Source organism: Eleutherodactylus coqui, chromosome 3, assembly GCF_035609145.1.
Source record: "Eleutherodactylus coqui strain aEleCoq1 chromosome 3, aEleCoq1.hap1, whole genome shotgun sequence".
NCBI lineage: Eukaryota > Metazoa > Chordata > Amphibia > Anura > Eleutherodactylidae > Eleutherodactylus > Eleutherodactylus coqui.
Window position 1 is genome coordinate 272,679,953 of NC_089839.1, and position 17,421 is coordinate 272,697,373.

The following is a 17,421-nucleotide window of genomic DNA, read 5'->3' on the forward strand; positions in this document are numbered from 1 at the left end:
AAAACAAGGGGGCGCGGCAGCCACGCCCTCTTAATCGTCCAGCCAATGATTTGCCTATAGAGGTTGGAAAGAGGTGTGGCTACGACACAACCCCCGCCCTATGTAAATCACCCTGCTTTCTGAAGCAATGCTGCAGAGTAAGCCCCGCCCACCGCCTCTCTGCTCTGGCAGAGGTGGTTACCATGACAATGACGTTGTGCAGGAGGCGGCTACTGCGCAGACGCAGTGGGAGTTTTGGCAAGATGGCGGCGGGGCCAGTGAGGAGGCAGAGCTGGGAGATGCTGTGAGGCAGCAGAGAGCGGACAGCGGCGTCACGGACAGCAGCAGGACCGCTACCCGGAGGCGGAACACCACAAGAAGGGCTCACCACAGCAACCACAGCCCGGGAGGCTACCGGACAGTGCGGGACACATGAGCCGGAGCGGTTCCCGGGGAGCACCGGCGGAAGAAGAAGGAACAGCCGGCGGTCCTTGAGGGCCGGGAAGGGGCCCTTGAGGGCCCGGGCTCAGGATGAAGTTCGCCGAGCATCTGTCGGCTCACATCACCCCGGAGTGGAGGAAGCAGTACATCCAGTATGAGGTGAGGACTACAACTCCCAGCATGCCCGGGGGAGGAAAGAGTTAATCCGTATGGATTGGGAAATACGCTGATTAATTATCTCTAACGAGGACAGACGAACGTGTTGTCGCGGCGACGAGCCGTAAAAAGTATCCCCCTCTATGTAATAACCCCCTCCGTAACTTCTGGCGATCCGTAACTGATCCGTCCGTTATCTCGCCGTCCGCCATGGAGATCTGACCCCTAAAACGGTCGCGGATCAGTATATAAAATATATATGACTGCAGTTTTTTGCGCCATCCGTTTACCTTGGCGCCGCTTATCCGTTTTTCTTCTCCCCCCAACCCTTCAGTAATATCAGAAGCGTTCGCTTACCGTGATGTCGCTCCGACCTGCTGGGACTATTAGTGAAGGTGTAATTACCGCCCGCGAGAAGGACACGGCCGGATTAGGGCAATCCGATTATGGGACAAGGTGTGACGGCCGGCGTCTGCGACGACACCTGCTGCCGGGGGACGCTGCTTTGTGCCGGCTCTGCTGAATCAGCGCTTTTCTGGAAAGCTTCAGCGGGGTCCGAATGGGGGGGCTGCAGGGGCTTAAGGCGGCCGATGTCACTTGTCTGGCTGAGGGGGGTGGGCTGTCTGAAGGTCATCGCTCAGAGGTCAGCGGAGGGGTCCCTCGTTACTGCGGGGTACGTTACAGCTCCTAACGAGGATTGGATCAGTCGTAGATTTAGGGGGTCAGCGCTGCCGGACGGAAGGGCAGGTGGTCCCTGGATTCTGCGGACGGCGCTACCTGCCGCCATCGCTGCGTGCGGAGGAAGCGCCCCGACCAGAAGCGGACGTTCACATCCACTATTTTTCCGTTCCGTTTTCCGCCTGAAAAAATCGACGCAAATTCGGATCGCAATAAAACGCATTCGTCGCGGTACGAATAATCACACGAGCGAAAAGAAATCATCGCAGCATGTTGTATTTTGCCGCAATCTTTGTTCTAAAATTGCCCGTTTAAGTTTGTAGGTGCGTATAAAAAAACAAAAAAAAACGGATTGCCCTTGCGTGATGGGAGCGCGATGCGTTTTATATGTAACCGTGACAGCCGTGGTTAAAAGAAAAACACGAGCAAGGGAATTTTTTTACAGGCGTGTGAAAAGTGCGCACACACAGGATGGAAACGGCGTGGAAGAAAATCACACGAAAACCCCACAAAAATTTCAAGGAAATCAAACCGGCTTTTTTCGGATTGAATTCGCGGTTGTCCGTGTGAATGTACGCCGGCGTAAACGTGTCTGCAGAATGAGCGATGATTTTTTGCGTGCGCGTTAACGTATTCTACTGTACATGTTTATGTGCGAAAAACAGACGCAATAATTCAAATGGCGAATGAATTCCAGATATGATTTTTTTTCCCCGCAGTGCGTAACGCATCTGATGGCGTATTGTGCGCACATTTGCGCAGCCTATTGACTTCTATTAAGACCTTTGGTGTGCAAATACGCAGAAAAATACAGAGTGCTATTTTTTTTTTTTTTGCGCCACCAAAATGTGCGCACAATTAAAGATCAACGTGTTTTATTCTTTGCATAATGTGCGCACAAATGCGCCCGCGGTTACATTCACCGGCGAAGTTGTGATCCGTAAAAATGGTCTGATTTAATGTTTTTTCCCCGGAGTTATTTCCATCCTTTTTGCACCTATTTTCTGGCGCATAAAAATAAACAAAAAACCATAATCATACGGCGCTTCGCGTTTTTTCTTTTTTATCGTCCCCATGGTTATTGCACTCACATCACGCAAGTGCGATCCGTTTTTTTTTTTTTTTAACACATTCACTTCAATGGGCGGTTTTTGTCACAGCGTCCGACCACAATCGGACTTGCTGCAGATTTTTGTGGAAATTGCTTAAAAAGTAATTCCGGGGAAGCAGGCGAGTCGTAGATGGATGCATTCCTCAGCGCTCAGAGCTGTATCCCTGCAGGACTACAACCCCCATCATGCCCCGCACGCTGGGAGTTGTAGTCGCCCCACAGATCAGTTCTGCCACAGACACAATAGCATGCTGGCTGCTAGATGGCGGTCGGATCAGCCACTTGTCAGCCGGCGTGACACATTTGGGGACGATTCTCACAGATTTGTTGCAGAGATTTCCGCGACTCCTCTGAACGGGGTTTTACAGAAATCCACGTGTCTCCGGCAGAAACAAAACCCTTCAGAGGGCGGGAGACGACTAGAATATACGGGAGGCGCTGCCGCATTGTCACCGGCTGTCTCTACAAATAACGTCTCCCCTGCGCGGCCGCGTTCACGCAGGGCGTTTATTTATTTTTCACTTATTTACTTTTTTGTACCAGAAAATCGGACTGAAATTGCAGGGAAATAGAAGAGATTGATTTGAACGGGATGTCCACGAGGGCCATTACTAACCTGGACTGACGGTCCGGGGAAAGAAAAGCAGCATGCGCTAAAACAGATAGCACTCGCATCGTGCCATCCATCTTTAGCGCATGTAACCATGGGGATCAGAAAAAAGATATTGCTGCGTGTTTATGCGGGGTTTTTAATTGCAAGTGAAAAGAACTATGCAAAATGGATGGAGATTGTGTGCGAAAACTGCAAAAAAACATGAAAATTGCACAAAAAACCGCAAATAAAATATATATTTATTAGACCACAATTCCAATCCCCCCTCCCCCCTGTGTGAATACAGCCTGAAATAGAAGTAAAAAACTCTTGTTTTAAGATATTCCATTTCTGATGTTTCGCTGGATGTTTCTGGGAAAGTTGGGTGTCCAGCACTGTGGTACCCGTCGTATGCCCTACGGGGTGTCGCCCAGCTCTTGTGGGTCAGGTGTGCCGGGTGTACGGATGCTTCCTGAGACTGAGCTGCCGTTCAGGATTACTGGAAAGCTGAGTGGCGATTCTACGATGTGGAACGTTGTATTGATATGTGATTGATCATGCGGTGGTTGTTGGTGACGACTCGGCCTCCGTTGTGTCACCTGGGGCATGGAGAGCGCCCCCACCTGTAGGAGGCTTTTGTTTGTATGCGGCGCGGCACGTAGGCGCGGGGAGGGGGCTGTGCCTGAAATATGGATTCTCAGTTGTGCCCGATAATTGTATTTTATACCACTTACACGTTTGTGTTTTTTTAAAATCTTTCTGTAAAAGGAGAAATTGTGGCAGAAAATCTGCATGTGATGTTTTTGTTCTTCAGTCGCTGTTTTATTTTATTTTTTTTGCCTTCCCTATAAAGGCTATATGCAGGCAAGCTGCAATTTTGAAAAGGTGTCACCCCCCCCCCCCCAAAAAAAAAGAAGTCAACAATGAGATTAAAAAAAGCCCTACAAAGTAGCGCAGTGTTTGTGCTGTTTCAGAATTCCTATCAGGGATCAGGTGTTTTTTTTTTTGTTTTGTTTTGTTTTTTTTGCTGCAAGAATTACCTGCGACGAAAATTCCAATGTCCGCTTTTGGGGAAGAAATGGTGTGACACCGGCACAAGGGGCAGTTTAAAAAATGTTCCATTAAATGCTCTTCTACGGCAAGAGCCCCGGCGCTCGCCCCTCCAGTCCGCACGGACGCATCATATATGTTCAGGGTTCTGTCACTGCAAGAAACTGCGTGTATGGATTTGCACACACCGAAGTGCTGCGTATTTGCGGAATGAACCATATTGCTTTTTGCGCCCGCAAGACATGTTTAATTGCATGCAAAAAAAAACAAGTATTGTGCGCCCCTCCCCCCCACTGACTTTGGTGCGAAAATAGAACATTCTGTCATTTGTTTTGGGCGACTGAAATGCGCTCGCAAAATACGGAAATATGAATGAACCCATTGAAGTCAATGGATATTAGTCTCTGTGAATCCGCTCGCATGAAGCCGGAGGAACCTTTCTGACAGGACGGAGCTGTTCCATAGAATGCAGTGAAATTCGCCGTTCTGCATAAAATTCCACTTTTAAACACATCGATTTTTGGTGCGGATTTCCACAGCGGCAAATTCCGCGGTGTGTTGTGAATATATCCCGTCCGCCGTGAAAGGTTCCTTATAGTTTCCTTCCATAAACCATTAAGGATCTTGTAGTACAATGGTCTCCACCCTGTAGAACTACAACTCCCAGCATGCCCCGGTTGGAGGTGGCCCTGTTAGTAAGTAGACGGGGATGCACTCCTGTCCGGGAGTATTTGTGTTGATTGAGGCTGTTCCACGCCGCTCAGTAACGCTGAAGCAGATGTCAGACGTACCGGGGATAGAACAGCGGCCGCTCCTTTGTGCGCAGACAAGACGTTCCGTTAATGAACCCGGCCGCGGACAGAACGGCGTCTCATCAGAAATAAGGCTGAGGAATGAGCAGTGTTGGACTAGGAAATAAGTTACTAAGGAAATGTACAAGACGTCTTGTGTTGGTCACGGCGCGTATAAAGCCATTCCTTCCCATCTATCAGGTCCTGGTTAAAGTAAATATTCCATCTTTTCTGTTTAATAGCAGAAGTCGTTCCCCCCCGAGGCGACTACAATTATAATGATGAATGGGAAATCAATGGCTGTAATAACAGTTTATTGTGCCGCTCCGTGCTGAGGAAGAGATAAAACAAGGGGTTAAAGCCAGGCAGATTTACCCAAGAGGTTATGGATCACTGGAGATGGGCCAGCGGTGCCCACATTATTGGGATATGTAGCAGGTTCTCTGCTGGGATGTCTGTCCTCAGGGTGTAGAATCCTGGTTATTATATAGTTGGGTCATTATATCCATCGATGACCGCAGCCGTTCACACAGCACATCAGTCGCTAGGTAATAGCCATTCACACGGGGCAGTAATCACCCCAATGATTGGTTCCTGATCATTGCCCTGACTGGTCCAGCCATCGAACCACAAGCAATAATAATGAAGTGTCCGCAGCGCATCACCTCATGTCAACAGCGCTGTGCTGCGGACACTCATTGTACGGGGAGGGGCTGGACGGGAATGGCCACCGTAATGGCAGCATATAAGTGTAAATAAACCATTACTGACCAGCTCGTACGATCATCGGTTGGCGTCTGTCATTTTCAGGTGTTCTGCCCTTCACTCTCTCACACCGCTTTTACAGCGCGTTGGATGCCGCAGTAATCGCGATACAAGGCGCCCATGGATTTCAATGCGCTCGATCAAGGCGTTAGAAAACGCTCCGCTCTATTTTGCCGCGATTAATGCACCTTGTCACCCATCAGAATGATTTGGTGCCTTAAAACAAGCTGCCAAAGGCAATAACGTGTCTAAAAACTGCTGTAAAGCTGTGGCAAAATGCCATGATTGAAATCGCTGCGCTCTGTCAACGCTGTGTGTGAGCGTGGCCGCCGGACGCTTTCACACGGCCGAGAAAATCATGCAAGATTTGTTAGTTGTGAGATGCAGGAAGAAATCGCGGCACGTCCTATCTTTGGGTGTGCCCTCAAATCGCCTATAGTGTTCGTGGGGCCGGTGGCGGCTTTGCACCATGCGCTAGGTGCACACCAGTAGGACGCAATGTCTTCCATTGACAACAATGGGAGACGCTCTGCGATCCGCTGCCACGGTTGATGATCGCTATTTCCCCGAAGTGAACAAAACACATGCTGGCGAGCACAATTCATGGCCCAATATCGCACGCCCCCATGTAAAATTTGGCCTTAGCATGCGTTGATACGGATCAGCGCTAAAATCCACCATGCATCAAGACCTTCACTTCTTGGCGCGGATTCTGCCATTGATCTGCAGCAGATTTCGCCTTTTACAATTGAAGGCCTGAAGTTCGCTGTGGATTTCGCCAAGGGTTTTCCCCTGTTGCTCCGTGTGAATGTAAACTAATGATTTTCCAAGCTATGTAAATGGGCAAAGGGCAGGAAAGGGTTAAAAACAGTAACGTAAGTCGCACTCATTGGTACAGCACTGCCGCTCTTGTTTACATTGACTGCAGTGGGGGTGTTCCTTAAATACATGTGACCGTTTTAGCCAATCACGGGTCTCGAGCTGTGTATAACTGAGGCCTGCGATTGGCTGAAATTGTCGTGTGTGCAGAAGGTCAACACTGCAGCCAAGACTAGTGGTAAGAAGGAGTGCGGAAGTGTTGGACCAAAAGGGGATGGCAGGGCGCAGGTATCCTATTTTGTTTTTTTTTTTAACCCTTTCCTCGTTTGTTCATATACATAAGGGAACAAGTTTTCCAAGTTAAAAAAAAAAACTTTTTTTAAATTTTTTTTTATAAATTTAACTTGGAAAGGCCCTTTTTCCTGTACCAATAATCGGGCAAATGAACGTTGGCTAACGTACTCTAGATTGCCAGCATTTCACAAAGGTTTTGGAGGCAAGAAGTGATGGCTTTTTGGCAGCACATCTTGCTATACAAACTGTATGGAAGGGATCATTCATCCCCAAGCTGGTGGTGATCTGCTCCATGTATATGGCACTAGAGAGTGCTGGTCGACACGCTATATGGCCGCTGCCTTTCTGATATAATGGCGGCTACAAGACCTGGTTGTAGGGCGGTGCAGGTACGGATATAAGGCGGTGATTAGAGCCGAGATGGTCAGTGGTTTCCATTCTAGTACATACAGAACTCGATCCCTGCCGCCGGAGGGTGAGATCATGTGACCTCGTCTCTAAATATTCACCACAGTAGATGCTTTACTTCCTGCAGGGATCACCCAATGCAAAATAAACAGTCTAACCTTTCTAATTTAATAGTGCCACATAAATGGCCGTGTCCCCGGCAGCCGGCTCCGCTCTTCATCATGGCTGTCATGGCTAGTTAATGAGATCTATGTCAGCAAGAGCAGCTTCAGTGCTGCACCCACCTTATGTCAGAGCCATTACTACAGCCAGACAATGGGCAGAGATGGTAATCGGCACTGGTGAGTAGGAGGGCATTTGCTCCTGCAGTGCCCGCTTGGCATGCCCGTGCCCTCCTCTTCACCACTTTCCTATCCATCAGGGAAGCCATTGTTTCATCTATTAATTCCAGGCCTGCGAGCGGACGTGTGAAGTATGAACCGTCTCCACTTGGTGTGCAGGAAGGTGCGGCTTTAATGACTACACTGAATTATTGGGAACTTCATTTTAATTGCTGGGAAGTTGCCAGAAGTTGAGTGCTGCCAGGGCATTCTTGGCTCAGGACTGGTTTATAGGGAGTGCCTGTTCTGTTGCCCGTATGTTGACTGTGAAGGCCGGCTGACACATCATGCATTTCATCCTTCCTTTTAAAGGGGTTGTATCACAATAGACTTTCGTCATCTATTTATAGGATAGGTGATAAAAGGCTGATTGGTGGTCTCATTGCTGAGACCCCCACTAATTCTAAGAACAGAGTCCCATTTCCTCCCCTTCGTCCCGCAGGACCACTGCACCGCCGCAGTGAGGAGCAGGCTGAATGGAGCAGCCATTGCCCATGGATGATGCCGCTTCATGCCTTTTCAGTGAGACTGTTGGAGATAGCCGAACACTTGTACTCCGCTAGTTCCGTAAGCCACACATGCGCGGCCGTCGCTCCATATATCCCAATGTTACTGCAGGTCGGGGCAACAACCCCACGGTGATGAGATGAGGCTGCGAGATCTGTTGTTGGGATTTATGGGGGACACAGTGCTGAGACTCCCCCCGAACACGCTTCTGTCTCCTATGCTACCGACAGGGGATAAAAGTTTATTGTGGTACAACCCCTTTGAGCCTAAATTTTGAACTATGTCTTTTATGGACTTCATGGGGGAAATTTATCAAGCTGGTCTTAGTATAATTTGCCCCACCAGCACCTGATGCATGAAGGGGCGCATGCCTCGAGATTCGCCTAATATATCAAGACACCTTGGTGCACCTACATGGAGATGTATGCCAGGTCCAACCTAGTATACGTTTCTGGCATAAATGTATACATAAATCTGGTGCTCTGGGGCGGCCACACCCCCCACCTGACAAGCCCCGCCCGCTTCTGAAAGTAATAAGCATTTTGGACTTTATGGCCAAATTGGACTTGTGCGAAGATTTGTGAGTTCGTTAGCCCAGAATTCTGGCGTAAAATCTATAATAAGTCTCCCCCCCCCCCCCCCACCCCATGCTGTCTTGAAGGAGGAAACCTAAGACCATTGGTTACATTCCATAATTGCAAAATCATATTGTACAAGGCAAAAAGAAGCGTGTGATGATACAGCCAAGAAGACCTAAACCATAATGGACTTTTATTAGCTATGCACACAGTAGACCCCCAAGTAGCCTGGAGATTAGGGTTCCCATGTCACCCCCCCCCCCCCTTCATTCCCCCTGCGGTGAGGCGGAGCTTGTATGCAGCCGGGGTCAAGCATGTGACCGCCCACTGCATGCATTACAAAGGGGACTGGCAGAGTACAATACTTGTCTGTCTCCGGCCATCCCTGACAGCTGAATACTTGGTGCTAAATGACGCCACTGAGGGGGCATTGATGCCCATTGTTCCCCTGTACACCATGTATATGTTCTATTTTCCCATGTATTACACACGTAGCAGCCTGTCGTTCTCTATGGGTGCGTTCTAAACGCTGTACAATTACGCTGTGTATGGGTTGTGTTTTTTACGTATGTTGCTAGGAGGCATGAGAAGGAGCCAGGAATCCAGCGCAGGAGCGCGAGCATAAAACCCGCTGTACGAGCGCAGGCAGACGCCGGTAAAAAGGCAACAAAATGCAGGTTTCCATATGCCGGTAAAATGTTGTGGTTTTGATACCGTATTGCCATACGGTCCTGTGAGCCCGGCCTTAATCTGCCTTTATTTAATGTTCGTCTGCTTTTGTAACCTTTCTTGAAAACCAATAAACAGATGAAACATAAAAATCTGCTCCGCCAAAATATCTAATTTTGGTTAATTGTCCTTTTCAGTATTCATGTGACCGGCCAATGTCCGCCAAAACATCGCTGGATTATGTTGGCTATTCTCGGATGATCGTCCGCTGACGCCATGTATGAATGCCGTGATTGGCTAATTACAAAAGCGCATTTTTTTTTTTTTTTTTTAACAAATGTGCTCCATATAGAAAATGCCCCAAACCCTCTTCCCTTGTAAGGCTCCCTGCACACGGGCAGCGGGATATATCGCGCTCGGCAGCCTGCGGTTTACTGTGGATGTGAGGTAATTTTTAAGGCACATTCGCCCTTCATGCTTTCGGTAAAATTCCAATTTGCTTTCGCGCGTGAAGCTCAGGTGAGAGGATCAGAGGTTCACAGAAGGGGTGCGAGGCGAATTTCATGGGAACCTCGCCTCACCTGCACATCGCACGGCATGCCATCTATTTAAGGTTTCATTGAAATCAATGCGATGCGTTTCGAGGAACTAAAAAAAATAGGACCTGCAGTGATTCAGTGGGAGGAAACATGGCCGTGTGTGTGGCTCATGAGTATGGCTCCAGCAGAAGAATGGAGTTGATATTCGGGCGAGTTTTGTCAATCTTGCAATGCACGAAACTGGCGCAAGATTTTTGGTCGTGTGACACCGGGCTCGGGCTTCACATCTCTGTCGGAACCATCTGGAGGTTCCTTCTCAGGTCCGACTGGCAATACCGGGAGAAGTGCTGCATGGCCCAAAACCATTCAGCTGGGCAGAAAGCCGGCAGACTCCATTATAGTCAATGGGGTCCAGGGATGCGGGATTCCCCTTTCCTGCTCTCCAAATTCGGCAAGAAAGTGGAATCACCTGCGCAGGTGTGAAAGCGCTCTAAGTTCATCCTTGCCTTTTGTCCTTTTTTGTCTCATATTGTAATTAAAATGGAGAAATCTGGAAAGATACTGTACGGTTTGGTCTGCGATGGTTGGTCAGTTGGTGGCAGGTTGTATAATCTGTTGGGTGGTTCGTCCGATGCGGTTATTTTCTGCCGCTTGTTATATATGTCCATGTACTAATCCTGCCTGCTGAATGCTGTTTTACAATACTTCATAATATACATCTTGTCCGGGCGACATAAAATGCTGCATATCCCTCCCAGTGTGACAATGCCGATCTCTGGAGATACATTATATCCAGCATGTTGGAACTTGCTACATATTAGTAAAGCGATCTCCCCACGGACTAACAGAGGTGCGCTCCGCCAAAGTGCAAATGAAAACGAGGCCTTGTGTATGTTCGTCAATGTCATTAGTAATTATTGCCATTAGCTCCGGTGGTTGTCATTAGTGTTCTCTGTTGTTACTATGGAGCCAAGGTCGCCCTCATTGTAAAGAGGATACATCATATGTGTCTGTATATAGATACCAGATTCTGCCGCCTGAGCTGATGCACCTGATCGCTCCGTCCCTATAAGGCGGTAATCACATTGGGCGATTTGTCCGGACACAGTAAAAATATTGCGCATAAGCGAGCTGCGATTAATCAAGGGCTTTCTTGTGTCCGTACAGAACTGCATTGCGGTACTGCGTTTAATCGCCATATGTGTACAACGCCGCCCCCCTGAGAATGCTGCAGCGGACATAAGCCACTTATGCGATATAAACCAGTTGGAAGACCCAGCTGGAAATAGGACAATTTGCGACCATCCAGCCGGCCATACAAGCTACAGTCAGTTGAACCTATTGATTTTTTTCTGGAGATCTGTCCATCTCGGGGCGGGCTCACACAAGCGTTATTTATATGCGTATTATGCGCACTTTTTACACGATAAATGGAGTCAATGAAAGCACTTTTTTTTTTGGTTCATGCACACTTGCATGTTTTTATTGTGTATATTGTTCTCTTTGGGTGCGTAATAAATGCTGTACATGGGCAGTTACATCGAGCCACAATGTGATGGCATCACTTATTGAGCGGACTTAGGCTGTGTGAAGTGCACCAAAACCTGCTGCGTAGACCTTGCCTAAAAGTTTCTCTGCTGTGGCACCTGACTATCGCTTAGTTGCCTGCGGCTCACAAGGTACAGAAGGTTGGAGTCCTCTGCTGTCGGGTATTGCGGCTCACAAGGTACAGAAGGTTGGAGTTCGCTGCTGTCGGGTATTGCGGCTCACAAGGTACAGAAGGTTGGAGTCCTCTGCTGTTGGGTATTGCCGCTCACAAGGTACAGAAGGTTCGAGTCCGCTGCTGTCGGGTATTGCGGCTCACAAGGTACAGAAGGTTGGAGTCCTCTGCTGTTGGGTATTGCGGCTCACAAGGTACAGAAGGTTCGAGTCCGCTGCTGTCGGGTATTGCGGCTCACAAGGTACAGAAGGTTGGAGTCCTCTGCTGTCGGGTATTGCCGCTCACAAGGTACAGAAGGTTCGAGTCCGCTGCTGTCGGGTATTGCCGCTCACAAGGTACAGAAGGTTCGAGTCCGCTGCTGTCGGGTATTGCGGCTCACAAGGTACAGAAGGTTCGAGTCCGCTGCTGTCGGGTATTGCGGCTCACAAGGTACAGAAGGTTCGAGTCCGCTGCTGTCGGGTATTGCGGCTCACAAGGTACAGAAGGTTCGAGTCCGCTGCTGTCGGGTATTGCGGCTCACAAGGTACAGAAGGTTCGAGTCCGCTGCTGTCGGGTATTGCGGCTCACAAGGTACAGAAGGTTCGAGTCCGCTGCTGTCGGGTATTGCGGCTCACAAGGTACAGAAGGTTCGAGTCCGCTGCTGTCGGGTATTGCGGCTCACAAGGTACAGAAGCTTCGAGTCCGCTGCTGTCGGGTATTGCGGCTCACAAGGTACAGAAGCTTCGAGTCCGCTGCTGTCGGGTATTGCGGCTCACAAGGTACAGAAGCTTCGAGTCCGCTGCTGTCGGGTATTGCGGCTCACAAGGTACAGAAGCTTCGAGTCCGCTGCTGTCGGGTATTGCGGCTCACAAGGTACAGAAGCTTCGAGTCCGCTGCTGTCGGGTATTGCGGCTCACAAGGTACAGAAGCTTCGAGTCCGCTGCTGTCGGGTATTGCGGCTCACAAGGTACAGAAGCTTCGAGTCCGCTGCTGTCGGGTATTGCGGCTCACAAGGTACAGAAGCTTCGAGTCCGCTGCTGTCGGGTATTGCGGCTCACAAGGTACAGAAGCTTCGAGTCCGCTGCTGTCGGGTATTGCGGCTCACAAGGTACAGAAGCTTCGAGTCCGCTGCTGTCGGGTATTGCGGCTCACAAGGTACAGAAGCTTCGAGTCCGCTGCTGTCGGGTATTGCGGCTCACAAGGTACAGAAGCTTCGAGTCCGCTGCTGTCGGGTATTGCGGCTCACAAGGTACAGAAGCTTCGAGTCCGCTGCTGTCGGGTATTGCGGCTCACAAGGTACAGAAGCTTCGAGTCCGCTGCTGTCGGGTATTGCGGCTCACAAGGTACAGAAGCTTCGAGTCCGCTGCTGTCGGGTATTGCGGCTCACAAGGTACAGAAGCTTCGAGTCCGCTGCTGTCGGGTATGTTCACACGGGGCAGAAATGCTCGGGGTTCCCTGCAGCGGAAGGGACTGTGGAAAATTTGCAGCGTTTTACATTGCAGAAACCATGCATCACACGGCTCATTTTTGCTGTGGGCGCTCGCAGCAGATCTCACTCCATAATGAATCCCTGTCACAATCCTCCCCACTTGGAATCTGTAATAAGAATATACCCTTCAGGTACAGAAGTGTAGATTGGAGGTTTTTAAAGAAAGTAGTGGATTTGTGGTTTGTAAAATGCTGTTTTTGTTATGGATTTTGCCACAGATTCTTAGTGGATGTCCCCAGAAATCTTCGACAAAATCTGTATGTGTGACACATTGATTTCCGCCTGATCATCAAGTGATATCTGTGGTGGAAAATCTGCCGCACAAATTAACATCATCCACACGGGCGATCGTAATTTTTTTGCAAGGAAATCACGACAAAATCACCTCTTTATTCACTGCGATTTGTCAGCATCAGCATTTTTTTTACAATAATATCGCATCGCTGCCGTCCGTGATAAAATCACACAACTTTTTTTTATTGCGTAAATTAATGCGACTTTGTAATGTTCAAATCGAATCGCAACACGCGTTTGTAGCGTTGCAATGCATCTAAAAGAAACCTCCATAGGAATACATGGGAGATAAAAAAATAAAAAAACACACATCGCAGAAAGAAAAAGCACGCCGCGATTTTTTTTTTTTTTTTTTTTTAATCCCCTCAACATCGCATGAGTGAAAACCTTGCACTGGGAATGAAACCATTGTAAATCATTGGCTTCAGAGTCTGCTTTTTTTTACTGACTATTGTATCAGGTAAAAATTGTGCGCGTTTTTAAAAAAAAATTTTCTCCACTCTTTCTTCCCTTGCAATACCCCATTTTTACCCAGGTGTATTTTGCAAAAATGTCAGCACAAGGGTGCGAATAGCTGACTTGAAGTACTATAAATTTTACTATAGCGTCATATTTGTAAAAACACCATACTGGGAAGGGGTAACAAAGGGACCATAACAAGGGGTCGTCAGGAACCCAAATCAATTCTCTAATGTTTGTATACTATATGTGGAGAGTTGGTTTCTGGTGGGGGTGGGTACAAGGTAAGCTATAGCGTAGTCCTGGCACCTGTGAATGGTCAATCCAGGACTGCCATGTATTTAGGAGATTGGGTAGGGAGTCCGTTCTGATAGCGTGGATCCTTTCATAGAGCATAATTGTGGAAATCTATTGGTCACCTCAGGAATAGAGGCTTGGGGGTTTTCCATTTTGAAGCGATAGGGATCCTTGTGACCTGAATGAGCCGATGGGCTCTGAATTTAAGCTTCGGTGGTCCGTCTCCTAGAAGGAAAACCGTGGGAGGTTTAGATATCGGGCCCACAAACAATTGATTTATCAAATTATGGCCTCGCTTCCACAGCTTAACAACCTCCAGGCAAGACCACCAAGTGTGGAGCATATCCCCGTCCTCCTGGCACCCTCCAAAACAAAGCTGGAAGGAACCCCTTTAAATGTTTGCACTTAATGTGACCCCCCCCCCCATATCTAACTTTGGACAGATGGGAGGGAATATTTAGTGTAGAAGACTCAGAATTTTCCGTCCATCAGGAAATCTTCCGGGAGGAAGGTGCGGCATCACGTAAACCGTGCGCAGAAGTAGTGATTGACAGCCGGATACAAAGGGCGAGCCGTACGATGCATGGAATAATTGAGCGGAGAAGCCAGCAATGATGATGTGTAAAAGCTGGAGCTCCCGCGGGGCGGGGGTATTGATTCGAGGTGCCGGGCTGTAAGCCGACTTCTCCATCTTTGGCCTTGTTTGTGAGTGAAATGATCATAAATGAAGCTCCGTGTGTGCGCAGCGCTGCCCCCCGTAAATCACTGTCCAGTATCGGGATGTCACCGAGGGAAGGAGAAATACTACTTATCTATATTACACGCAGCGTTCTCTCTTTTACGCACTTAACATATGCAATAAATATGCACAAGTGTCAGTAGAACAATGAAAATCGGTTCACTTTCTTTGATGCCATGCGCCGCCTTATGCAAAAACGCCGCAGATCTCCCATTTTCAATGCAGTAAGGGGAAATTTGTGGCCAAATCCACCTGTTCCCCTTGCATCATCTCCATCCTCGGCCATTCCCATTCATTCACGCAGGGGCCTCCTTCGTCGAGCAGCATCACTAATAGGCTGTATTGGCTAATTGATTTTGGCTGTTTGTATAAAGTAGCGTGTGTGGGATTGTATGACAGCCTCCTGTTCTATCATGTGCAGCGTGGGCAGAATGACATGATGGGGGACATGTGGGGGATCTAGCAACATGTTAGTGAAGAGTATTGGGGGCCCTAGTATGTCAGGTCACCCATAGAAGTGGGGCATCTGCAATATGTGCAAATAACTAGTCTTCGTTGACCCATGTAATATCTCCATGATCTCCTGGGACCCTCCGCCCCATCCACAAAGCCCCCAAGACACAGATTAATGCAGATAGAAATATTGATTTAAAGGCCCATATCCCCCCCCCCTGCTGTGTGTTACAGCGGAGTGTCAGGTTTGGTGATTCCATCCTGCAAAGAAATATTCCTATTCTTGGGCATATATCTTCCTGGCAGCGGGTAGACGCCTTATGGAGAGCGGGCGCTGCCAGGCTGTTGTTGACCTTGTACGGGTCACTTCTGGAGATTACATTTAGATTGCTACTTTGTAAGGTTAAAGGCCGCTGGTGCGTCAGCGTGTACATAGCGTGTTCTGTGGCCGCATGTAGGAGGCCTTTGTCTCCTCGTATGTGTACGCTGCCATGTGGGGAGAGGATTACTATATAAACACGGCTGCTTTGTTTGTTCTCCCAAACTTTTCTTTTATTGTGTAATGTAGAATAATGAATCGGTGTCTGTTCGCTATCGGAAGGCTTACTTAAAAAAAAAAAAAAAAAAAGTATATATATACACACATTATTAAATAATGTATTTTTTTTACTTGGACTGTTTACATATGAGTAGAGATGAGCGAACACGTTCGGCCCCGCCCCTTTTTCGCCCGAACACCGAACTTTGCGAACACTTCAGTGTTCGGGCGTAAAAGTTCGGGGGCCGCCGTGGCAGCGCGGGGGGGGTGCGGTGGGGAGTGAGGGGGAGAGGGAGAGAGAGAGGGCTCCCCCCTGTTCCCCGCTACTGCCGCCCGCGCCGCCGCGCATCTCCCCGCCCCCCGGCGGCACCCGGACCTTTACGCGCGAACACTGCAGTGTTCGGCAAAGCCGGTGTCCGGGTGCGGATGTGTCCGTAACGGACATGTTCGCTCATCTCTACATATGAGTGATTTTTCTCTCAGAGAAAGATTGCAGCCAAATATCTTTTCATAATGCCAATCGCAGAACGAATAGCTGAGTATGAAATTATAATACTGGCAGGTTGTACTCTCCCTTCCCATGTATGCTTGTTACGTGTTGTATCTTTTGATATTTCTGTCTAATTGCCAAAACTTCAATAAAAACTGATTTATAAAAAAAAAAAAGAGAAAGACCGCAGCATGTTCTATTCTTGTTGAAGAATCGCCTCTTATCTGCTACGGCAGTAAAAAAATAAATGCGTCGCACTCGCGGTCCATGTGATTTGCATGCGAGTGTGTAATGTGTTTATTTTACCGTGATAACTAGAAACCATATGTGACATATATATATATATATATATATATATATATATATATATATATATATATATATATATTATAAAATTAGGTAAAACACATATACGTTGATGCAAATTGTGCGTTAACGCCAAAACGCATTTTACAAGCAGAAAACTTGCTTATAAATCCATACGCTGTGAGACAGAAGTTCGCGGACCTACATCACACTCACCATGAAAATAAAACCGTTGACCTACGCAGGGCTTTTTGGCTTTTTTATTTTGGCCCATAAATGCAAAAAAAAAAGTATTTCTGCAGCAAAAGACTTGACAGCGGCCGAGCGCAGTTATTCCACCGGGCTTTTTAGACAATTTAAGTTTGGTTTCAATTAAATTTTTTAAATTGTTCAATTAGGATTTTTTTTTAAAGTTGCATTAATTTAACTTTTATATTAGTTTGTAATTGCCTATTTTATTCTCCTCTAATTGCACAATCCATCAGTACAATAATGAACACAATGTCTGGGGCCACACGGACGTTTCTTTGCTGCTACCCACCCTAATAAAAAAATAATTTTTTTTTTTTAGAATTTTTATTTTGTTTTTCACCAGACCCGAATGGTATTAGGTTGCATCTAGCAATATTCCTGCCCTCACCGAGGATCTCTGCTTTGTCACTGACGCGCTTCACTCTCCAGTCCTTGTAATGACTTCTTGCTTGCGCTCGGCTCCCTGTCAGCTCGGAGCCGCCCGCGTCGGCTTGTAAGCATGAAGGAAACGACAGGTTAATTTGTAAGGTTGCTTCAGGAGCACAAGTGTTTTTCAAGCCCGTGTATGAGGATCAAACAGGGGGACGGTGCTGGAATATTCACCGATCCTCATTCGGAGCCTCTGAACGTGGCCCAACCATCTGTAGC

At 48.0% G+C, this 17,421-nt stretch overlaps 1 protein-coding gene across 1 annotated transcript in view; it reads left to right on the forward strand.

Annotated features, from left to right (window-relative positions):
- The first annotated feature begins 225 nt into the window (after window positions 1-225).
- The window catches only part of XPR1 (xenotropic and polytropic retrovirus receptor 1), a 130,416-nt gene continuing 113,220 nt past the window's right edge, over window positions 226-17,421 (forward strand). Inside the window, exon 1 of the mRNA XM_066597435.1 lies at window positions 226-579. Within this exon, the coding sequence (XP_066453532.1) occupies window positions 511-579 (69 nt within the window). The 5' untranslated portion in view covers window positions 226-510. The remainder of the gene's footprint in view (window positions 580-17,421) is intronic.